This window comes from Syngnathus acus, chromosome 15 (assembly GCF_901709675.1).
Source record: "Syngnathus acus chromosome 15, fSynAcu1.2, whole genome shotgun sequence".
Lineage (NCBI taxonomy): Eukaryota > Metazoa > Chordata > Actinopteri > Syngnathiformes > Syngnathidae > Syngnathus > Syngnathus acus.
Window position 1 is genome coordinate 5,424,076 of NC_051100.1, and position 23,918 is coordinate 5,447,993.

General features: G+C 41.9%; 3 protein-coding genes and 1 long non-coding RNA gene across 7 annotated transcripts; 2 read left to right on the top strand and 2 right to left on the bottom strand.

The window, feature by feature from the left end:
- Positions 1 to 15: 15 nt before the first annotated feature.
- Positions 16 to 3,666, bottom strand: LOC119134595. Its single transcript, XR_005100374.1, has 2 exons — positions 3,320 to 3,666; positions 16 to 1,088 (listed from the first exon to the last, which is right to left on the bottom strand). It is a non-coding gene; the product is annotated as an uncharacterized LOC119134595 (long non-coding RNA).
- Positions 983 to 13,775, top strand: ikzf1 (IKAROS family zinc finger 1 (Ikaros)). Its single transcript, XM_037271420.1, has 8 exons — positions 983 to 1,277; positions 4,898 to 4,951; positions 5,085 to 5,198; positions 9,115 to 9,384; positions 10,719 to 10,886; positions 11,342 to 11,467; positions 11,780 to 11,914; positions 12,297 to 13,775. Exons 1-8 carry the CDS (start codon positions 1,016 to 1,018, stop codon positions 13,004 to 13,006), a joined length of 1,839 nt encoding a protein of 612 aa, XP_037127315.1. The 5' UTR covers positions 983 to 1,015; the 3' UTR covers positions 13,007 to 13,775.
- Positions 13,776 to 15,761: 1,986 nt separating this feature from the next.
- On the bottom strand, positions 15,762 to 18,683 carry fignl1 (fidgetin-like 1). Of its 2 annotated transcripts, none has more exons than XM_037271419.1 (2): positions 18,613 to 18,683; positions 15,762 to 17,950 (listed from the first exon to the last, which is right to left on the bottom strand). In XM_037271419.1, the coding sequence occupies exon 2, from the start codon at positions 17,931 to 17,933 to the stop codon at positions 16,017 to 16,019; it is 1,917 nt and encodes a 638-aa protein (XP_037127314.1). In that variant the 5' UTR covers positions 17,934 to 17,950; positions 18,613 to 18,683; the 3' UTR covers positions 15,762 to 16,016. The 2 variants fall into 2 exon arrangements, with proteins under 2 accessions (XP_037127314.1, XP_037127313.1); XM_037271418.1 differs by lacking the exon at positions 18,613 to 18,683 and adding an exon at positions 18,228 to 18,462.
- A 262-nt stretch (positions 18,684 to 18,945) lies between these two features.
- Positions 18,946 to 22,959, top strand: ttl (tubulin tyrosine ligase). 3 transcript variants are annotated; one of them, XM_037272261.1, is made up of 8 exons: positions 18,946 to 19,246; positions 19,331 to 19,686; positions 19,912 to 19,990; positions 20,114 to 20,346; positions 20,559 to 20,694; positions 20,765 to 21,034; positions 21,357 to 21,500; positions 21,626 to 22,959. In XM_037272261.1, the coding sequence occupies exons 2-8, from the start codon at positions 19,518 to 19,520 to the stop codon at positions 21,816 to 21,818; spliced, it is 1,224 nt and encodes a 407-aa protein (XP_037128156.1). In that variant the 5' UTR covers positions 18,946 to 19,246; positions 19,331 to 19,517; the 3' UTR covers positions 21,819 to 22,959. The 3 variants fall into 3 exon arrangements, with proteins under 3 accessions (XP_037128156.1, XP_037128157.1, XP_037128155.1); XM_037272262.1 differs by having other exon boundaries at positions 19,355 to 19,686; XM_037272260.1 differs by having other exon boundaries at positions 18,946 to 19,686.
- The last annotated feature ends 959 nt before the right edge of the window (positions 22,960 to 23,918 follow it).

Consider the following 23,918-nt stretch of genomic DNA (forward strand, 5'->3'; position numbering starts at 1 on the left):
ACTACCTTTGTCTTGCTTGACTATTTATTTATGTATTTATTTATTTATTGTTTTTATGGCAATTCAAAACAATCCACATGTGTCTTGCAAAAATGTCTGTTCTTGTCACAAAATACCCCCGAGGATCAAGTTACACCTGCTTTTTGTCCCTTTTGGAAGTTTGTCAAACTCAGTGCAGCTCTGCTTCCTCCATTTTGGATTTGAACACAGCCGATATTCTCCCAGCCAAGTCATGGGCGGAGAAACTCTGTGTAGTAAGAGTGCTTAAAATGTAAATTAGACTGTCACTTTACAATTGGACAAAATTCAGCTGGCCTGAATCACAGACACATTTTCAAGAAAAATGTAGTATAGATTTAATTTCATTGGTTGTTTAATTTCACACTTGATGAGTGTGCAGACACTCAGATGACCCAACAATTGGTATACCAGCTAATAAGAAATCAATTTCCATAATATATCCCATGATATGATATAGCTTGTCTGATATGATCATGTTGTAATATGTCCGGATTTGTTTCACGAGACTATACAGTGGTTAATGAATGTACATTCAACTCATAATTAGCCATTTCTTTAATAACATATGGCATGTTATGTTTTGTTGACATTGTAAATTTTGATGAAGTAAACAGATTTTGCAGAATTGAACATGCATCTAATTGCATATGTATCCATGGAAAGACATTTAAAAGTTTATTCAGCATACTTTAACACCCATGGACGGAACTTTGCCACTAAGGCGACGATTGCTACATAAGAGAAAAGAAACACGAAAAAAAGAAGAGTGGAAGAGTCATTAGGTGGAAATAGGAGTGTTAATTATAGGGGATGCCGGTATAGGTGACAGAAGGGGTGCTGTCCAATATTCGAGTGAAAGGGTGACCCCCCCCCCCCCCCCCAACGCGCCCCTTCCTCCTCCATCAGCATCCTCAGTGAGAATGAAATAAATAAACAATGAATGGTCCACTCCTCTTGCGCGCGCCTCATCCCATCTCATGCATGGCTGCCAGTAATGGTCTACTGGGTGTCAGCTTTTATTGGCACGGCACAAAGCAAGTGCCAAGACGCCCCACCACACAGCGGGCCTGTGGATAAAAGCAAGCAAAATGCCTCAGTCGAGGACAGACTAGTCATGTTGGGCTGGAACGAGGAAGTGCAGTGGAGAGGGGAGGGACTGAGGGCGCAGTTCCATGGGGCCGCGGCGCTGCGACCTTCTGCACATGGAGCAGGGGACAGTTGGAAGAACTTCATACTGCAAACTCAAGGAATAGCAGGTAAAGTGACTTCCACTAACTTTCAGCTCAGTGAGAATTTTGGCAGGACAGGGATAAAGTCCGAGAAAGGCGCGGTGAGATCCTCTTAAGAGTTTTTTAGGGGGCATGCACCTGCTGGAAAAGACTCCTGTAGAGTTTGGCGGCTGCAGGTGCATCATCTCATCCCGTTTGACACGCGCGCTTTTCTCTGCTGCTACATCGCACTAACACGCCATGCTTGACTAACACTGGAAATGAAAGACTTTTTCTCTTAATCGCATTTCTTCCACAAGATTCGCAGAAATTAGAGGAAGCTTTTTGGCAGTTCCCATTTTCCATTATTTTTTTTTAGGAACAATGTGAATCCATATTTTCAAAATTTCTCATAAAAAAGATGCTTTTTTTTTTAGCTTTCACAATTTTAATTGCTTATCCTGACATCTTTATCTGTTTTTCTATTTCTGTTGTAGCACCTGTTGCAGATGTGCCGCACCACTGCATTGAAAGCACGCTTTAAGAATGCAATAATTGTAGCTTTTTATTTTTATATTTTTGCACAATTAAGGTGTTAATGTGAAAATATATCAGTACGGCTTAAACAGGAACCTTACCATGACACGAAAAGATAATCCGTAGATAAATATATGAACATTTCCTGCACGTCTAAGCTTGTTTTACATTTTCATCAAATTGTTTAAATGGAAGAAACTTGTGTAAAATCTTACCTTTTGTAAGACATTAATTTTTTTACAGAAAAGTAAAAGATTTTAATTTGATTTAAAAAACACACTGGAATTTTGTGCTTTTGAACTTTAGCAACTATGTCAAAAAATATGTGACATTGGCATTTTACAAATACGTAATGACATTCTGAATGTACTTGACAAACTATAACAGCTCTTCTTTAATTTTAATACATATTTAAGAAAAAAAATTCTTTAGGTAATTTTCAAGCAAGGAACAAAACAGGGAAATTTACAATCTTACAAATTGAAATTAACACCAGAAAATCTGACACTTTACAATATAAGCAACACTTCCCGAAAAATAATTTCAGTTTTCCGTCTATTTAAAACTTGGAAACACACCTGCGCAAATGACTTTTTTTTTTCGATAGAAAGAAGCAGAAGTGCTGCAAATGTGTGCCTCGTGTCTGCTGTCAGAAGAAAGAGAAGTAGGAGGCACTGCAAGACACCCACTTATTAAAATAATTGTATTGTCTGAATAGCAGACTAGTGAAGTGTGTCACATGCAAATGAAGGAAACTTCTCTTGAGTGCACTTTTACTCCCCCGTTGCCCCCTCACTGGGCCCCCCCAAGAACACATCTGCTAACTCCGCTGATATCATCCATACATTTCACAAATTACTGATGCGAAGCTCCTTAAGAACACATGTACGCAGGAGGTGAAAGCTGAAAACTTGGTTCCCTAATTATTTATAGAACCCATCGCGTCATGACTTATTTTAAATCACATTTTCAAAGTCACATTTAAATATAGTGTTTGTCAAATGTCACTGAAAAAATGACTGTGAACATAAGAACAAAGATAAATAGTCCAATGTTCTAAACTTTAATTTATTTGATATATATTATGATTGATTTCAAACAAAATTATTGGTTGGTTATTATTATTGCTTCCCAAATATTCAAATTTAGTTTCATTTAATCGACTGTGCTGGCAGCAATTGTATTTTTGAGTGCGTGCGTGTGTCTGTATGTGTGTGGGTTTATATGCACGATCCAATAAGATCCAAAATAAGAATTGTACCAAAAATTCTGACATTAATTTTGAATAGCAGAAAGGTGTATATGTATTTGTGTTAGTTTAGAATAGCAAAGAGATATTTTTAATTAATGTTACCTAATTCACTTTCGGTCTGATGCGGTGCAATTCAACATAACTGTAAATAAAAACCAATTTTTTTTTTTTTAAAGTACAAGTTGGACTTGAATATCTATTAACGTTATTGTACACAGATCTTGTATTGAATTTTAATAATTTTATGCCTTGACATTCCAATGCTTGCAATTCATTTGCTATCATAGAAACACATACGCACATTCACACGTGTCTGTTTGTCAGCTCCGTTTCGGGTATCCAGAATATACTGGTGTGGTCCTCAGTATCTGTTAACGGTTTCGCTCTTTCTCATCTCCACCCTTCTTGTTGGCGTAGCTACTTTGCACCTCTCTATGTGAAGAAGCCCCCCACCCTTTCCACCAGCACATAAACACTAATGTATAGACACATGCAAGCCTCATGTCAACCCACAAGCCTCTTCCTGTCTCTCCTCACTAACACTCAGATCAAAACTTTTCCAGTGCTTCTATATGCACGCACGCACGCACCCACTTCAAACTTCCTGGCTATACTAAGTGCGCACCATAGTTTCCAGACGTCTTTGCAAGTAGGTTTTGGCTGAAAGTGTCAACGTGCCCCCACCAACACATGGGTGATTCCCCTCGCACCATCTGCCCAGAAAAAAGGGCACGAGAGAATACATACCCCCCTTTTACCCCGACCTCCAAACTCCAGATGCAGAAGGTCGGTGGAGCACGCAACACCCTGCGTGATCTGTGCAGTTAATCATCTGCACCAGCAACCTTTGCCCCCCTTCCTTTCTTAACAGTTGGGTGTCTGCACAAGCTCCTGACTTGACTCCGCAAAATGCTGTTGCGTTGCGACACAAGCCCTGTCGCTTCCCACTATTTGTTCCAAATGTGTGGAGCCATCTGTTAGTGAAACAGGAAGGCCTAGGTTCCCCTTCTCCCTTGGGCTCGTTTCGCTATTTTCAGGAGCTTCACTTCTCCCTGTGTGGCTGCTTGGACTGGGCAGCGGCTCCACCGAGGGCTTCTTGAAGTGGCGGAGCCCGTGCCGAGGCTGTCGGGGCCCATCTGCTTCAGGCTGGAGGGCCATCCATTATTAATGGGGCCACGATCACTGGTGACTCCTCAGATATTCAGCCCTGGCCGAAGGAGCGGCGTCTCTGGACTCGGCTGCCTTCTAAAGAACCAATAAAGACAACTTCTCCATCCGCCATCCTGTTGGTCTATTATCTCTCCACCTTCCAGTTGCATTTGCTCTCTTGACTTCTCAGTTCTTCCCCGCGATTGCAATCTATTCCACCGCCGAGATGTCAATCGCCCTCGCCCTCGCCTCGTCTCTTTTGGGTTCCGAACGCGAGCGCGTCTGTGGCGAGACTGCGGACTCAGCCATGCGTGCTGGGTAAATTAGAGAGAACATGAGCGTTGATCAGCTGAGCACGGCAAGCACCCACATCCTCAGTGACCTGAGGCCAGTTAATTTTCTGCTTAATTTTGCCGCGGTCACTTTGCATTTTTTAGATGATTACGTGGCAGGAAATTAACAATAAATAACAAATGTGGTCTGAAAGGCTATTCCCGGCAAGCCCGCCTTATATCGCCGGGCCGCTCTCGGATCTCCGTCGGACTTGTAATGAAATTGTCTGTCATTCTTTGCAAACTAACGCGGGCGACAAGAGTGACAAGAGCGATCTCACCGGGGTGACATAGCGAGAGTGCACCCTTTACCCCGCTCCAGCTTTGTATAATGTTTCCTCTGCCAACTCATGATTAAATGTACGTACTTTTTACATCTCAATTTGTTCCTCCATTAGAGTACTTGCACCGCATGGAGACAGAGGAGGTCCAGGAAATGGCCCCAATGCCAGGTAAGAGACTGCCGCATGATTGAGCCATAACATGTTTTTTAAACCACCACGAGGTAATTGTAGTCCTCTAAGAGAGGCGCTTGGGGTCCTTGCGCGGTGAGTGACGGGAGCTTTCCGATGTTTGTCACGCTAGGCCGAGACAGCTCCCCTGCCAACGAAGCTATCGATGAGGCAGAGGAGCCCATGGCTGTTCCAGAAGACCTGTCAGCAGGCTCCGCCCAGCAGCAGCACAACAGAGGGGACAAAGGTATACTCAAGCCACAAGATACTCAATTAAAGTTATTTGCATGCTCTCCATTTCTCCAAGTGCTTCCTCTCGCATCCCTAAAATTTAATTGCCTAAGTGTGAAAGGTTGCTAGTCCATACGTGCCCTGTGATTGGCTGGCAACCCATCCCAAAGTCAGTAATAAAGCGATGACCTTTGTTGAAGAAAATAATCTTATAATGTACAAATATTGCACTGTTAATATATAATCCATTTTCATCCATTTAAACATCTTGATTAGAAATTTCCGGATCATTCAATGAGTGCCAAATGAGCAATTTAGTCAAAGACGTCTACTTCAAAAAGTGTTACATCATTTTTTTTTCTTTCAACATTTCCCTTTGCACATTAAATGAGGAATCTTTGCAGCTTCTAATCCCCGGGATCAATTAGAGTATCTAAAAATTGTGGAATTGATGCATTTAGGTCATTGGCAAAAAAAAAAAAAAAAAAACTCCTTCTGATCCATGGCATGTAATTAATAAGCCAAATCTTAAGGAATAACTAATGTGACCTTGATTTGAATCTGTCAACATCAAGCCAGGGAATATCACGGAGAGGCTAAGGATGCTGGGGGGTCCTCATTAACTTCAAGTCTCCCAAAATGGATAATAATATAAAGAATTAGTGGGGGATTTTAACCAGACATATTATTGACTTAATTAATCACATATAAACCACACCAGACTATAAGCTGCTGGTGTTTTAAAGTTTAATTTCCATATGTAAAAAAAATATGCACAAATTATAAAAATCACATAAAGAAAATTATTATACTAATTATAAAAATCACAAAAAAACTCCATAGATAAGCCGCATTGGACTATAAGTCGCAGAGTAAAAAAAATTGCATTCAGTTTATAGTCATCAAGACGGGAGAAAAAAAAAAAGCAAACTTCTATCCCATCTGTGTTTTTCCACTCATCCAGATAACGGCAAAGATTAGCAGCACGCAATAAGAAATGAAAGGCGAGAGGAAACTGAAATAGGATGTGTAAGAGTTTCCTCAGAAACTAGTTGCCGTCAGGCAGTTTCAACACTTTTGGGAGATAAAGACTTCAGGAGCGGGGCAAACAAGCTTCATTGCACACCTGCACACACACACACACGCAAACTTTATAGCACAACCTAGTTCGAGTGGTCGAGCAAAATAACACACAACCGAAATGAATATGAACGTGATGTAGTTGAATCCTCCTTACTTCCCTAAACAGCCGGTGTAAGCGTCTCTGATTGTGTGTCTATAACGTTAGCGAGAAAACACAAGAGGAGGAAGTGTCATTTTCTCCTATATCTTTGTGTCAATGCCACACAGGCAAACATGTTCGTTGACGTGCAGGTTCCAATGCATCAACTTTGTTATTGTTGACTGCAATTTGAATCTGTGACCCCAAAAAAATGTCTTTGTGTTATTGGGTTTTTGTACAATTGTGGTTGCAGCTGCACCACGACACACTGAAAATATTCTAATTTAGCCTAAGTGGAAGGATAATAAACATTTCATGTCTTGTATTGGAGCTCATGTGAATGAATTTTTGTCAGACCTTGAAAAAAATGACATGCAACAGAGACACATTTTGAAGTTTAAGGGTAAAAGCATGTTGTTTGTGTTGGTTCCACAAGCTTGCACAGACGTTTTCAGGCAGCCTTGTAACAGGAACCCCCGGCAGGCTCTGCGCGTGTTTCCACACAGCATACAAGAGCATTTGCTATCTAACTTCCCATATCTGCTATCTATCGACACCAAAATGTGCCAATTACTTCTGCCACAGGACTTGCTTCTCCTTTGTTTGCAAGTCAAGGATAACATTTATCCACATCGAGCCGACACTGTTTTATTGCTGCATGGTTTATTTGTTTATTATGGCTTGTGTCACGAGCTTCCCAAAAAAAAGTGACTGAGACAAAGATGATATAAAGTCAAAAGGCTTCTCCCTATTCCCGGTTTATTTGTAACTTCCCCATGTCCAGCACCACGGTTCCTTTCTGTTTGCTCAGATGAGTTCAGATGGCTGATCACACGAGAGGAGAATTGTTATAATAAGGATGCTGCCTTTAAAAAAAAATAGTCATGTAGATGACGGGAAAAAAAAAGAAAAATGATTAGTGTTGTTAACGGGGGTTTTTTTGGTTCACTTTTATGAGACAGCAAAAATATTACAAGTCATTTCAGGCTATTTGACGGACAAAATGTAATGATTACAGGTCAAATTGTGAAGATAAAAAAAGAGTAAGATTAAATATTATTACCTTCCCTTGCCCTTAACTGCAACAAGCTTGTTTGTTTTCATTTTTGGTTTGCTAAATGTGTAATGCTTTACATGACTTTTAGGAAAAGACCAAATATTATTGTGAGAAAAAAGTTCCACAGAAATTCAAAGGAGAGGAACTAGCGTGTTCCCCGAGTGGGTCAAGCCAAGTGGATTGTGAAAAAAAAAAGAAAAGTCAACCTGTTTCAGTTACAAGTTGTTTAACAATTCCTTTCCCATGCTTCCCTTTCTGTCACTTCTCCATAATTCTTGGTATTTCAGTTAGACAGGCCCTCTTTCTAAAGCTTCCCCTTTTCCATGGATTCCAAAATGTTTCATGATTTCCACCTCTTCCTCTTTGGTTGTAAAAGCAAGCGCAAGGCTTGAAGCGTGGGGAAATCAGGCTGTGAACATGACACGCAAACCGCAGCTTGGCGATTCGCATGATCAGTCTGAACAACGTCGTCTGCTGGGAAAGAAGGAGAAGGTTGTTTGTACGCAATGGCCACTTCTCTTTTCTGGGAAAACAACAAGTCAAAAAAACAGAATGGTTCTGGAACTTTGTTATCAGGATTTGTCGATTCTGAGTGATTGAAACGACGATGAAAATCTCTCAGAGGTTGCGTGTGTGTTTATCAGTCTGTAGACTGTAGTCCTTAGGTTCACGCTATTTCCTGTGCCTCTGTTTCCTGTTTATCTCGCTGTCATTTGTTTCACCAAAGCATGATGGTGTGCGATGATCTCATTGCTGATTTTGTCAAATGCACGGTATGCAATATCTTTTCCATCTGCATATCACCACTTGGCTCTGGTGCTGCAGTACAGAATAATCCTATTGAATGTTCAATTGCCAAAAGTGAGGCAAATGTACACTTTATATTTTAAGCGTCAAAGAAGTTTTCACTGGGCAATTGCAAAATTCTTCCAACTTCTGTCATGAAGAAATCTCTTCTGGTGTCATTTCTTATTCCAAACAAAATATACTGCTTAATATATGTTACATTTGCGTGAACATGTGAATCATAAAAATTAATAATAATAGAAATATGAAATAAAATATTTTTTAAAAAATGCATTAAAAAAAACGATATACACTGCATGAATTATCACCAACAATCTAGTACGTCAGTGTTTTTCGGTTCCTCGCTCAAGGGCATCACTATGTACCTCCAAATTGTTGCCATAGTTGTGATTTACAACGGGTGTCTTGATAGGGAAGATGAGTGTGTGTTTGTGTACATCTTGAATCAATGTATTTAGATGATTGCTGGCTTGCTGACAGGACAAATCCAAAATGTCTGCTCATAATGACAACAGACATATTTATTACCATCGTATATCCTCATGTGGCCTATGATTGAGAACTGAGAATGGCAGAAAAAAAAAAATGGAATGGGCTCCACAACTTCAGTACTAAGTGACAATTCTGTCTATAGACACTGATTTGGAATTCTGACCTTAGAAACAGTTGAACGTTCACAGACAAGGTAAAGATGACTGGATGGTGTGGCTTTATCGTTTCAAATGTAACATGAACTAATTCATCCCAGTAATAGACTGCCCATCTGTCGTTCTACACAACATCATGACAGAATCTTGCTCTTCTTCTAAACCGTGGCCCTTCCCCTCCCCCTGCCCTCTTTTCCAGCCTGTAACATTAAAGTTGAGGCTCGCAGTGATGAGGAGAATGGGCTGTCCTGTGACATGAATGGCACGGAGGAGGAGGAGTGCGCGGAAGACTTGCGCGTGATCGATGCCTCTGGGGCCAAGGTGAACGGCTCACAGCCGAGTCCCGAGGCCAAGGTCTTCTCCTCGGCTGGCGGCATCCGGCTGTCCAACGGGAAGCTCAAGTGCGATATCTGTGGGATAATTTGTATTGGCCCCAATGTGTTGATGGTGCACAAGCGAAGCCACACTGGTAAGCCACCTGCAATACATCATGCCCTCCATTATGCTGCACCATGTTCAATGTTACTATGAGAGGATGGATGGATGGATGGATGGATGAAGGGCAGCCAAGCGGCTCGAAATGTGGTCTTACTTTTCCGGCACGAAAGTCATCATAGAACTTGGCCCGTGTCTCCTTGCGCAATGATGGGTAGTACTTGTAGTTTGGCTGCGTGCATGCAGATCGGTCCTATCGTGTATAAAATCATCATTAGCGTGCAAAAAAAAAAAAGAACTGAGAAACATCACAACAAACTTTAGTCACATTATTGGGCAATCAAGCAGCAAAAATTAACGTAAAAAAAAAACTTGCGAATTGAGAAAAGTCTCCCTCCGCAAGAATTAAATGGAATCTCTGTGCAGTCACAAATATATCGAGCTATTAAAAGTTTTTCAAAAAATCTGAAATGATATTCTATCATAATGAACCCGAACCAGTGGTGGGGAACATTTTTGAAAAAGGCACTTAACTGTCGTGATGTAGAAACTAATGACACTCAAAATGGAATAAAGGAACAGGAGACTAATGTAAATGAAAGTACAATAAAGAATACAATTGTGCCTCCTATTTGAATAGAAAATATTCTGTGGTTGAGTCTTTGCTCCTGAAATGCATTTTTAATGCATTTCCCCTTTTCAATATTTTTGCTGCTTCACTGGTGACTCTTATTTTATGAGGTGGAGGCTTTGGAAAGAAAAAAAAAAAAAGCCACATTAAAAGGTTCTCACAGAATGCCACAACACTCGAGAAGGCTGGATATTGGTTGATTCCAGGAGCGCTGATCAGGAAGACTGGCTCTCAACACAAAGTGTTTCCTTCACTTTATTCAAATGAGGCTGAATTTGCATTGTGATGTGCTGCTCTTAGTTTAGAGACGAAGAGGAGGAAAAAATGAGATTTTCAGATCAAATTGACCCAGGCAATGGTGCATTACGGAACTGCCAGGCTGAGTCTGAGAGGCTCTTGTTCGATCAGAGCACCGGGAGTTGATGGGGCAGGGGGGAGCATGGAGAGATGGAGCATCACCCTGGAACCCCCCCCCCCCCCCCCCCCCCTACACACACACTCAGCCCCTCAGCCACTCCATTATCTCACTTGTTCTCTTTCCTCGGATGCTTGTAACACAGTGACCCCGTATTCCCGCACCTGCAGCATACTCGATCAGGGTCCTAGTAAAAGTAAAAAAAAATAATTATAATAAATAAAAAAATATATAAATAAAAAAAGACATCAATATTTTGATGCTCATTGTTTCAGCAGCAACTTGATCCTATTTTGTGTTTTTTTTTTTTCTCTTCTCTCAGGAGAACGTCCCTTCCAGTGCAGCCAGTGCGGTGCTTCTTTCACCCAGAAGGGCAACCTGCTGCGTCACATCAAGCTCCACTCTGGAGAGAAACCCTTCAAGTGTCACCTTTGCAGCTACGCCTGTCGCAGGAGGGATGCGCTCACCGGACACCTGCGCACGCACTCTGGTAATTTCCAAATACCAACGTTGTCATTTAGAACTCATTTATATGCAATTGTTGTTTTTACATATAAGTACTGTAGCATTCCCCCAAAATTTCCAAATGCTTGTAAAGTGCTGCACTTATTCTCACTCACTAAAAAAGTTACTGCTGCACTTATTCTCGCTCACTAAAAATGTGACTTTTTGATTTATGCCAAATATAAAAGTGATTTAGAAAACGACATGTTAAATGTGTGCCCAAAGATACAATCGAGTAAAATAAAAAAAATGCATATTTTAATCAAATTATACAGTTAATTGTTTACAATGTGATTTTGTAAGTCTCCCTAGAAATCCAAGACATATTTTTGACTACCACTCTATTATTACTACTACTTTTTAATTGCGAACACAAATTTGTTTGTTTTTATTGCTGTGATTATTGATTTATGCATTTATTTATTGATGTATTTATTTCAGTTGGAAAACCCCACAAGTGTGCTTACTGCGGTCGGAGTTACAAGCAACGCAGCTCTCTGGAGGAGCACAAGGAGCGATGCCACAATTACCTTCAGTGCATGGGGCTGCAGAATAGCATCTATACAGGTCGGTGTCTCAAGTTTGAATTCTCATTCACCCAAATGTTGATGACATATTTGACTTCATTCAATCTGCACACCACAATAGAAAAGCTCAGGTTGAACATTTGATGGTCCTTGAACGCTGCATCACACATCACAGACTATGAGCTAAAACTTTGACCTCTATAGATGACCTGTGAAGAGACATTCATTAAAATAGTGCTGCAGTCAGCAGAAAAGAAAAACTAAACGATAAAAGCCGCCCTCCTACACAAGTACATGACTTTTGGACCACCTATTTTGACTCTAAAACTTCCTTCTCTGTCTTGCTTTCCAGTAGTAAAGGAAGAAAGCAGCCAGAATGAACAGAGGGAAGACTTAAGCCAGATGGGATCTGACAGAGCCTTGGTGCTAGACAGGCTAGCTAATAATGTAGCTAAGCGTAAGAGCACTATGCCACAGAAGTTTGTGGGTAAGGGCCGAAATCTGCTTCCTTTGTCTCAATACATTTACAGTAGATAGGTCTGCAAATTGTTTATTGTTATCTCATATGTAAAAAAAAAAAAAAAAAAACATTGCTAGGGAGCTCAACTACTGTTGTTTGCTGTAAATGGTAAAACCTCACGATAAGTCACTTCAGATTGTTTTTACTGACCGGTGACTTGCATTGACATTGAACAGACTTTTATCAGACTGTCTCACATAGAGTTTACAATGAGAACTAGGTCTCTCACATTTTTAAGGTGTGTTCGTTTCAGCATTGTGCTTATAACTAATAAGCTCAAAATATTTTGGCATAGGATGTAGGTCAAATATTTTTTCACCTGTGACAACAAACGTGTGTGTTTCCTCAGGTGAAAAGCACCTCTCAGATCTTTCCTACGATGGAGCACAAGGCGAGCTGATTCAGCCCCACGTCATTGACCAGGCCATCAACAGCGCCATCAGCTACCTGGGGGCAGAATCGCTTCGGCCCCTGGTCCAGCCCTCGTCAGCCTCGTCCTCTGACGTGGCCATGGGCTCCATCTACCCGCTGCACAAGGCGGCCCCGGAAGCCCAATCGGGACCGGGCCACAGCCTGTCAGCCAAGGACAGTGCGGCTGAGAATCTGCTCTTGCTCTCCAAGTCCAAATCTGCCTCCAGCGAGAAGGATGGATCTCCGAGTCACAGCGGCCAAGACTCCACTGACACGGAGAGCAATAGCGGGGATCGAGCGGGTGGGGCGGCCCCCGGCCTCATCTACCTGACCAATCACATCACCTCGGGCGGGCGGAACGGCACGCTGCCCCACGTGAAGGAAGAGCAGCAGCGACAGTACGAGGCCATCCGCGCCAACATGGAGATGGCGTCAGAGGGCTTTAAGGTGATGACGGCAGACGGCGACCAGGTGAGGGCGTACAGGTGTGAACATTGTCGCGTCCTATTCCTGGACCTCGTCATGTACACCATACATATGGGCTGCCACGGCTTCAGAGACCCCTTTGAATGCAATCTCTGTGGCCATCGCAGTCAAGATCGTTATGAGTTCTCTTCGCACATAGCACGCGGGGAGCATCGCTACTGACCCCTGAAGACCACAACATACACACGTATAGTAAAAGCAATGCCTAGAAGTGTATCATGTGAAATACACAGTTGATGTGTGAAAGTGTGATTTTATACAGTGTGCATGTTTGTTAAATACAGAAGCCATCCAAATCTCATTTCATGAATTTGTGTAAATAGGTAACTAAATGGTGTTCAGTAAAGAAAAAATGGCAAAATATTGTGCCGAAACAGCATCACATCTTACAGTATGTAAAGTAAATGTTCTTATGTTATATTGTGTGTATGTATGGATTTTTTTCCCCCCTTATAACAAGCAGCAACTTTATTTTCTAGTTTTTGATTAAAAAAAAAAAGATCTGTGTTTTTACAGGTGTGTTAAGTGATGGAGACAAAAACCAAAACAAAATACCATATCTGTACAAAATGCAGTCAATCAAAAATGTCGATGTAGATATAACTCAACTCAAGTTCTTTTTCCAACTATGTGCAACCCACATATTATTTATACTACATTTACTTGCCATTTTTGTTTTTGTATTTATTACAGTAATTGGTGTTTGTCAATAGAATAGTTGCCAGACCTCCTGTTCAACTGTATTAAATGTGTTTATAGTGAAAACATGACTGCTGCTCAACGGCAAAGGTGAGGAAAATGCTGTACTGGAGATTTGGTTCATTTCTGTCCATTTAGAATTGTTTTCCTCACGAGATAAAAGCCTTTTGAGGCTTAGTGGGAACTTTATGCTCACAAAATATCAATAAAGGATATTTTAAATAAGCCATAATAATGTCAGATTTGTTTGTTTTCCTGTGTTTCCTATAATGAGATTAAATAGGTTGAAATTTGAGGAAAAATAAAAAATGAATGACACATATTTAATGTTTTTTCTTACCATACATATTAAATGAGAGCATATTGTCTATCGTAAAATATAATTCACCTCGTTCCAGAGCGTCACAGTGTAATATACTAGCAGAAGCGGAAAGCAGCTGTGGCCAACATCGCCGCTCCACGCTTGACTGGGACCAAACAGGGGAGGGAAGGACATTTGCATTACAGCTCCCTTCATTTTAAAATACTCCCTTAAAGCATCAATAAGTAGTCATTTCACCTTAAAGTTAACCAATTCAAAATGAGTTTGTAGCAGAATAGTTTGTGAGCAAATGTACTAATGCACAGTAAGTACAGCAAAAAAAAATAAAAAATACAGGTATTTTTGAAAAAGACCAATAAAAGTATCATTAATTCAACTCAAGTTAAAATAATACAGATACAATACATGGACTGAAGTAATAAATTAGGCTTTACAGTAAACAAAAACCATTCTGATAAATTTTGGTGATGCCTAAATCTTTATTTTGTACTTACAAATGCTTACTAGTGTATCTATATTTGGATTACTAGTAGCTTTGAGTGATTTTTACTTCCTATAGTGTGAACGTGCTTCTGCTGGCGGCCTTCTCACACACACACGCACGCACACAAGCATTGTGTCCCATTAATGCGATGTGACAGGAAGGCATTAAATGTTGACATTGCAAATTTGTTCACCATTTTCACCTTGCTTCTTGAGATGTGCCTCTGACAGTGGGACACGTGTACACAAGCAGACTCGACTCTTTTAAAAAAAAAAAAAAAAAAAAAAGCAATTCAATTCAGGTTATACTGTCTTTGTTGTACAAGCACTAAACAAAATAGAATAAGAGAAATCCAGTCTTAAGGTTTGGGGAGGGAAATTCAAATTAGTGTTGTTTCCAAATATTTTGTGTTGAACTTTAAAAGTGACCAAAATGAAATATAAAATATTTTTAAAAAAAAAAGAAATATAATATATATATATATAGTTTCATTACTGTCTCTTTATTCTAAATATTGATCACCTTAAAAAAAAAAAATCTTAGTCTTAGAATTTCAGTGGTTAAAATTTTAAATTGACAAAAGAGATTTGTTGAAAAACTTAAGCCATTAATTCAAACGGTGTGCAATACGCAAAAACAATCTCAGATTCTACTGGCCACAGTAGAAATTAAGAAAACAAGCTAACACCATATGTCACCGTTTGGAGTCCATACTCAGTGGATCCCAGGCAGCACCAGAGAAATTCTGTGCATCTGTCCTAGTCCAGCTGTGAGGGGTCCCCCGTGATGCCAACTGGGAGGCGGGGGTGTTGACCACCGTCGCACGCTGGCCAAACCAACAAAGTTTAAATACAGTGGCCAGCCGCACAAGTCTTAAATATTTATGAGGGACGTGACAAAAAGATGAAAAATAAATGAATGTCGTTTTTTCATGGCCTTCCAGATTTGCAAAGATCATTTCATTAAAATTACATGACAATTTCATTTCATGTGTGCACTCTATAAGTGTCCCCTTCCAGAGGGGCGTGCGTGTGACCGACCGACCGACCAAACTCTTGGCTCATAACACTTCATCAGATTGCGGTCACATTCACTTTCTTAAGACTGCTGTCCAGGAAGGTGGGAGGAATCATGTGAGTCACTCACTCTGAATATTGTGGAACACTTGCACACTGAGCGGAATGTTCGCAGTAACCAATCAGCCGGCCGGTGCTGCTGTCTTTATCGATGACAGGAAGAGAGGAACGCAAGAGGACAGTTTTTAGGATGGCGAATTTCTTACGCAACTTCCGTGGACACGATTAACACATCCATCTTTTGGAGTGTGTTACCGGTGTCACACAGATGCATGAGGCAAAGACTCATGACACAATACACTGCTTTGTTTTATACGTATTTCTGTGTAGGCCTACAGTGCTGTAAATATTTTTATTTTGTTATATTTTAGAAAACACTGCAATAGTTTTACATTGGAACATTTGTGACAAGAGCCACTTAAGTAGTTCAGAAAAAAAATAGAAATAAACCTAAACAGCAACATGTGCACATTTGCTTAGTAACCAGGGAAAGAATATTTGTCCAACTGTCCGATGAAGTGAAACAAAATCCAAGCCACTTGTAAGCTTTAATGAATGGTGTATTTTTTTTAATTTTTTTAGCTAAGGCCATCATCGACCACTTCCAAATGTCTTATTCCACTCCTCATACAGCTCCAGGTCCTTGGATGAGACGCTGGGTCGCACGGTCTTCAGAGCGTCTTGGAAGTCGCTGTAGAGGATTGGCCGTACCTGATCCGCCGTGATGGTGGCGATGTCGTCGAGCTGAATGCTGCGAATGGGTCCCAAGGCCGCCTCTCGGCACAGTTGTGTCATGTCTGCCCCGGAGAAGCCGTCTGTGTTGGCGACGATGCGTTCCAGTTCTTCCGCTATCAGCTGGTTCTTCTCTCGAGACATGAGGTTGGTGACTATCTGCTGCCGGGCGGGGCCCTTGGGGAGGGGGATGTACAACCTCTTGGCCAGGCGACGACGGGCAGCCTCATCTATTTCCTGAGGTCGGTTGGTGGCCCCCACTACCAGGATGCGGTCTTCTGCTGCCGTGGTGGCGCCATCCAACTGAACCAGAAACTCCGTCTTGATTCTGCGTGACGAATCGTGCTCCCCGTCAGTGCGCTGGGACAACAGCGAGTCGATTTCATCGATGAAAATGACAGCGGGCTGGTGACAGCGGGCGATGGCAAACAAGGCCCGCACCATTTTTTCACCTTCACCCACCCATTTGGATGTGAGCGATGACGCGCTGATGCTGAAGAACGTCGCTCCTGACTGGCAGGCGATGCATTTGCCTATCAACGTCTTCCCGGTCCCCGGGGGTCCAAACAGGAGTATTCCCTTAGGTGGACCCCGAAGGCCTGTAAAGATGTCAGGTCTCAACATTGGCCAAACAACAATCTCCTTAATGGTGGTCTTAGCAAACTCCAGGCCTGCTATGTCCTCCCACACCACAGGAGGGCCGTGGTCCATGATCTCACTCATGATCAATTCCACTATCTTTGGCTCAAAGTTTTTCAGTCGTTCATCCAGAATCTGAGGTTGCTGATTAGAGTTGGGTCTTGAAGCACCCTCCTCTTCGCCCTGCCGCGGCATAGGAGACACAAATTTAGAAAAAGCCCCTCGAGGCCTGTTGGCTCCCAGGGATTTTTTCACAGGTGCTACAGCGGCAGACGTTGCTCCTCTTTGGGGCTGACTGGAATGTTTCTTGTGTTGGTCCACAATGAGTTGCTCACGGGCCGATTTGAAGTTACATGGAGGTCTTAAGTCAGCCCCTACTTGTGTCCCCCTGCCTTCACTTGCATCATTGTAAAAATTCTTCCGTTTTGATGGATTGGAGGTCGAAAATAAACTGGATTGGGAGTTGCTCCCAGCAGGCCGCCCGTTGCTCTGAGGGGGCCCTGACGAAGAATGACTAAACACCGGCTGGACTCTCGTGTTTGAACTGGAAGATGAGTAGATATTATCTAACATTCCCTCAGACGTTTTAGGTCTATCTACAGAAAGAGTGGCTGTGTTGTCAACCTCTACTTTGGCTTGTGGTGGCCAATTAGTTTTGAAGGCCGTGCCTTCTGACTTGCCAGCAGCAGTGGAAGCAGACAAGGAGCTGCTGATGCTGCTGCTCTCTTGTCCAACAGATATGCTAACATCTGCTGGTGCCACGAGGGAGCCTTCTCCCCCTGCCCTTGCCTGAATCATATTCTGCACGCAGGGCAAGTCAAGCACATGTTCCACAGTGAGGGACGATTCCCATTTGTCACTGTGGTTCTTCTGATTGCGGGCCAGATGAAGCGCGCTCTCTGCATAGTTGTTAAGCCCCGTGCGAGGGTCATCCGAGTCCAGCACTGCAGCATAACGCTGTGAGTAGGTCCTGAGCAGGTTGCCTGTGGCGGCCTCTGAGAGGTGGGAACTTGCCCATGCATACTGAATGGAGAGGATGTGGGCCCGGTAGGCATCGGCCGTCTGTTCAGGTGTACAATTGCCAGATGAAATGTCAAAGGACCTCCTCTGCCATTCGTCCAGGTGTGCACCACTCATGCCTGGGCTGTTCCAGCCTGGTGAAGAAGATGGGGCAAAAGTGATGAAAAATGCAAAACTTGTGCAAAAAAAACATGGCAACATGTAACCTGCAGCTTTATGATACTGCAAACATAACATAAAAATTTAGCAAGCGCTGCTCTGCTTATAATAGCCCAATTCATTTGATTTCTTTCAAATTATATAAACTATGAAATGACAGGTTGTATAAATAAATACACTACGGCACGTACAATCTACACGGTGAGTTAAAAGGCATGCAACGCAAAGCTAGCAAATAAGCGTCTTGCTTACTATTGACGGTATGCTCTCACGACTTTGTTACGAAATATAATTCCCAGACAAGCTAGTATCACTCGTACGAAACGTACAGTTTAAAACGTACGTTTGCAAAACTATTTGTTCCCGCCACCATTTGCTTCCTGTACCGCCCAACTTCCGGTCGCGTTGAATATTTTTGTTTTTTTTCCAAACCTACAGTGAACGCTAAACAACACTATTAAATGGGAAAATTATGTTGGAGAAAAAGAAAAAAAAATCGAAGATTCGGAAAGTAGGTACTCGCCCCACAAACACACACATGTCGAAACTTTAAGCATCACCTCGAGGAAGCACAAACACTTAATCACCCAGCCGACTAATTTACTCACAATCAATACAATTAATTTTGTACACTTACCAAAGCACTCGAAATGTCAAACTTGTTTTGAAGTTACAATCACCGTTGCCGTCTGTTTCCGGAAATCTGTAGTGCCATCTTGTGTTGGAAAAGGCATAAAGCATTTTTAAATGTCCTTTACCCCCTTTCCCATTGCATTGTGGGAAATGAAGTGTATAGAACGTCAAACATCGCTTTTAAACCAAGCAACGAAGAATATTCTTTTGAAAAAACGTCATATATGTATAATAAATGTTTCATATATCATTTTTAGTATATTTATAAGATTTATACCAAAAGTTTACTTGCACTTAAAGATTTTAAGTGCAAGTACACAAACTACACTAACCATAACCGAGCGAGCTTTAATCCATCAAGAGGAGACAGCTTCAGAATGAGAACGCATGTCGTTGTTGAGTAAATAAACAGTATTTTAGATAGCCTGTACACAAATAGCCATTTAGTCGGATTTCGTCGTTTCTAATTATTTGTTCAGGATCGCATCATGTTAAAAATTAAATCGGACAATTTAGCAGCAGTCTATTGAATCAAAAACCGGATGCTGACAGGCCCATACAGTGGCCAAGTCCGTGGAACTGCTGTCTGCTCCCAGCGGACCCATGTTACAGGACACTTCTGGGGCGATGCCTATTGAGTAAAAAAAAAAAACATGTTTTTTTTGCATGTACAGTGATAACGGTTTGTTGTAATGTCGTATCGACATGTCCGCATTTGGCAGTGATCCTCTGATTCTGTTGTGAAGTGAACGTTTGGACTGGATATGACTGACTCATCATCACCATGGCCCGGTCAGAGGAGATAACGCTTGACCCTCTATGTGCTGCTCTGCCTACCAGACAAGTAACTCTCTAGCAAGAAAAGTTGTTTAGGTTCACCATTTTCGTATTTCCATCCAATCGTGGGACATGGCCTCGCAGATGTACACTTTTGTTACCCGGGACGACAACAGCACTGTTTATGCAGAAGTTTCCAAAATCCTCCTTTCTACTGGGCAGTGGAAGAGGTTGAAAAGAGACAATCCCAGATTTAATTTGATGCTCGGTGAACGGAACAGACTACCATATGGCCGTCTAGGTAATGTATGGTTTTCTCTTTCTTCATGCTGAAAATGGAATCTGCATGCGCTACATCTGTTGTCCACCCATCCACCCACGAGACAGCTGCAGTGACTGCGTAGGGCTGCAAGCCCTTGCGTCGTGTGGAGGATCAGTGCTTCCACCCATGCACCTCAGTTACTGTGCCATTTTGTTGACATTCCGCCCTTTCTGATCAATTTTTTTTGCTGGGACTTTCCTTTAGGTCATGAACCAGGACTGGTGCAACTGGTCAATTACTACAGAGGAGCAGACAAGCTTTGCAGGAAGGCATCTTTAGTCAAGTATGTCGCCTATATATTATTTTATTCGTTTGCCTTGTTGAAGTTACCATTGTGTTTTGTTCCGCGAATGAATTATTCAAAGGATTTACATTAGCTAATCGTCAACTACCTTTAAATCATCAGGCTAATAAAGACCAGCCCAGAGCTCTCTGATTCGCCCAACTGGTTCCCGGAATCCTACATCATTTATCCCACCAACCTCAACACTCCTGTGGCTCCTGCTACAAATGGCCTCAGCCATCTGAAGAGCAATCCTAAGACGGACGAGCGAGAAGTTTTCCTGGCTTCCTATCATTCCAAAAAAGAAAGTGGAGAGGGGACAGTGTGGATCGCCAAGTCATCTGCTGGAGCTAAAGGTGGAATATATACGACACATTTTGTCTGGCACAATCTTATCAATACGCTATAAACCTATAGTAAAATAGGGTTCGAATCCGCCAAAAGAATCTTAATGCTAAACTAACTTGCTCCTCATCAGCTATATCTGACTGCTAACTAGCTATCATAGCTTAAGTCTTTCCTTCTACGATTGACAGGCAGTTCAGAAGAACTTTTTTTCTTCCAACAGGTGCCGGTATTCTGATATCGCACGATGCTAACCAACTACTGGACTACATTGACAATCAAGGACAGGTTCATGTTATTCAGAAATACCTGGAGAAACCTTTACTTCTGCAGCCAGGGCATCGGAAATTTGACATCAGGCAAGTGGTTAATAAAACTCGCAAAGTCTTCACTACGCCACATTAATCATTTCTGATCTGGTTTTACTAGGAGCTGGGTCCTCGTGGACCACCATTACAACATCTATTTGTATCGAGAGGGCGTGCTGCGGACTTCCTCGGAGCCGTACAACAGCTCGGACCTCCAGGACATGACCAGCCACCTGACTAACCACTGCATCCAGGAGGAGTACTCCCAGAACTACGGGCGCTACGAGGAAGGAAACGAGATGTTCTTTGACGAGTTTCGTCTGTACCTGCTCAACACTCATAATGTCACCTTGGAGTCCACCATATTACCTCAGATCAAACAAATCATCAAGTAGGCCTTATTGTTTTGCCTTCATGGCTTTGGATCACACACTCGCATACCCGTGTTGTGTAAGCGTTGGTCATTTAACCCCTGTGATTGACACATGGAATGGAAAATGCTGGAGGCTGATTACACCAATCGTTAACACTAAATCATTAATTTTGTGTTCAGGCAGCGAGGTTGTCAATTTGGAAAGACACTGGTCGATTTAACTTGTTTTTTAAAATACTGTATATATTGGTTAATAAGTAGGCAAATAATATTTGCAATTTGCCTGTAATGCTCATTTCCGAATAGAAAATGAACGTTTTGGGCTGTGCGTTTTTCCCAGGAGCTGTCTGTCATGCATCGAACCGGCGATTAGCACCAAGCATCTCTCCTACCAGAGCTTCCAGCTATTTGGATTTGACTTCATGGTGGATGTAAACTTCAAAGTGTGGCTCATCGAGATCAACGGAGCACCAGCTTGTGCACAGTCAGTAGCAACACGTATTGGCAGAAAAATGCATTTTCACGTTGCTTTGGCGTACTTTCAACATGCTTTTTACTTTTACATTAGTCATATAATTCCAACTGACACTTGGTATGTCGCTCCTCTAGGAAGCTGTACCCAGAACTGTGTCAAGGGATAGTGGATGTGGCCATTTCCAGTGTCTTCACCCTGAACAATAGTGGCGACGCCTCATCGTCTTCGCCTTATTCTTCCTCTCCATCCACCCTGTTCTCCACCAACGTTTGCTCCTCCCCCAAACTGAGAGGACCGCTTCACATCGGCCCTTTTACCCGACTTTAAGCACAAGGCAAATCCACTGCTGGGGGGGAGCATCAATTTTATTCTGAGCATTTATCGTACCTCATCTTTTCCGCATGCGTGTATTTGATCTACAGATGGTGTACTGTATTTGTTTTATCTTAAGAACGAAACAAAAACTTTCCCTGAGTGTACATTAGGGACCGTAATTCATCCTTTCCTCCCCCGATAGATAGTTGGGGGGGTTTGAGAAAGTGTAGATGCTCAAGATGAAACTTGTGCCTTACATTTCCAGCCATGCAGCTGCTAACGTATCAACCCACTTACATTTCTCTGGAATTGTGTGAGGAGATTCACGTTAGCAATGAGAACGACTGAGTAAGACGCCCATCAAGGTTATTGCAACTAGTAGAGCTGACACGAGCTCACTCACTTCTCTCACTAGCAAATTATTAGTTTTAAAAAAAGAAATTTTGTTGCTACGTCACTTTGCTGATTTCCTATTTCTAATCTATTTTAGACTCTCATGTTCACGTCTGCTATTTTTTGAGGTATTGTTTCTTAGGTCAACAATGTATTTAAGTCATTCAGCCTTTTTGTTTATTCTGTGGAATGGAGATTGGTATTTGGGCCCCTTCATCCAGAATGTCTGGATCCTACTGGGTTATTCATGGAAAACACTGTGTTGCAGATTTGTTCATAAGTGACAAGATACAATGAATTCATTCTTGTATTGTAGTTGTCAAAAAGCTCTATCATGACAAGCAAAGCACAGAGAGGCTTTTAATTGTGTTTTTGGTAATGAATTGGAAACTAATATGATTGCTGATTATGTTTGGTTTTGTTAAGGTAAAACATTTCAATTTTTTTTATTTTTTTTTTGCATTGGGCAAAACGTGCCTTAGTCATCAAAACCTTAAATTTGTGTGTGTGTGTTTTTTTAAATTGTGCATCCAGCCTGGTATGTTTATTTAACTGTTGTCACAAGTTTTGGATTTCTTCATCCCAACCAAAGATGACATGCTGTATATGAAATCGATTGTCCAGTCTTGTGCTGTAATTTGAATGAACCAATGGACTCATCTGAAATTGACTGTCGTAGGTGTGGTGTTGTTTTTGTTTTTCAAATGTTGCATGGTAGTATGTCAAACTGTATTGCAAGAATAAAAATATGACCCTCGCATATGCCTCTGTCATTCTCAGAACTAAAAGATGCGGGACATTGATGATCATGTGGTTTTGCAGGATTTAAATAATATGAAAATGAGTAAAGCCTTGTTGGTGCAAAAAAGAAGTGGATACAACATGAACTTATATTAAACAGCTCGTTTGGAACCACTAGATGGTCGCAATATTTCCCTTTGGTGACGTCACATGCGTCAAAGCACTACTCGAGCTGATGTTACTCGCCGGGTGTGGTGGCGCACGCCTGTAATCCAAGCTACTGGGAGGCTGAGGCTGGAGGATCGGTTGAGCTCAGGGGTTCTGAGCTGCAGCGGGCTATGTCGAGCGGGTGTCCGCGCTAAGTTCGGTATCGATATGGTGCTCCGGGGGGAGCCCGGGATCACCAGGTCGCCTAAGGAGGGGTGCACCGGCCCAGGTCGGAAACGGAGCAGGTCAAAGCCCCCTTATCGCCCAGTAGCGGGATCGCGCCTGTGAATAGTCCCTGCAGTGCAGCCTGAGCAATACAGCGAGACGCAGTCTTTTATACTTCATTTCTGTAAACAACAGCTGGTATTGTTTTTATAGCATTGCACAAACTTCCAAAGGCTCAAGTTTGTCCTTACAAGGCATAGTTTTGTTTGCCCAACACTGCCTCCTCCTGGCGGAAGACGGTACTGTATACCGTATCAGATGTTTACTAAAAAAGTCACTGGTTATTGGTCACAGGTCATTGGTCACAGGTCACTCATAAACGCTGCAGGGAATAGATTGGAACAGAATGGCTAATTTTGAACTTATTTTTTAAACTGATAAAAAGGATACAAAATATTTTCAACACACATTATAAAAGCACTAATGCATTCCCTCATGCATTTGGTCTCGTGACGTCAAATGTATTATTTCGATTTTAATTTTCATTCATTTCTTTTCATGTTTTGGTTCTTATTCTGTGTAGTTGTGTTTGTTTTCCAGTAGGAG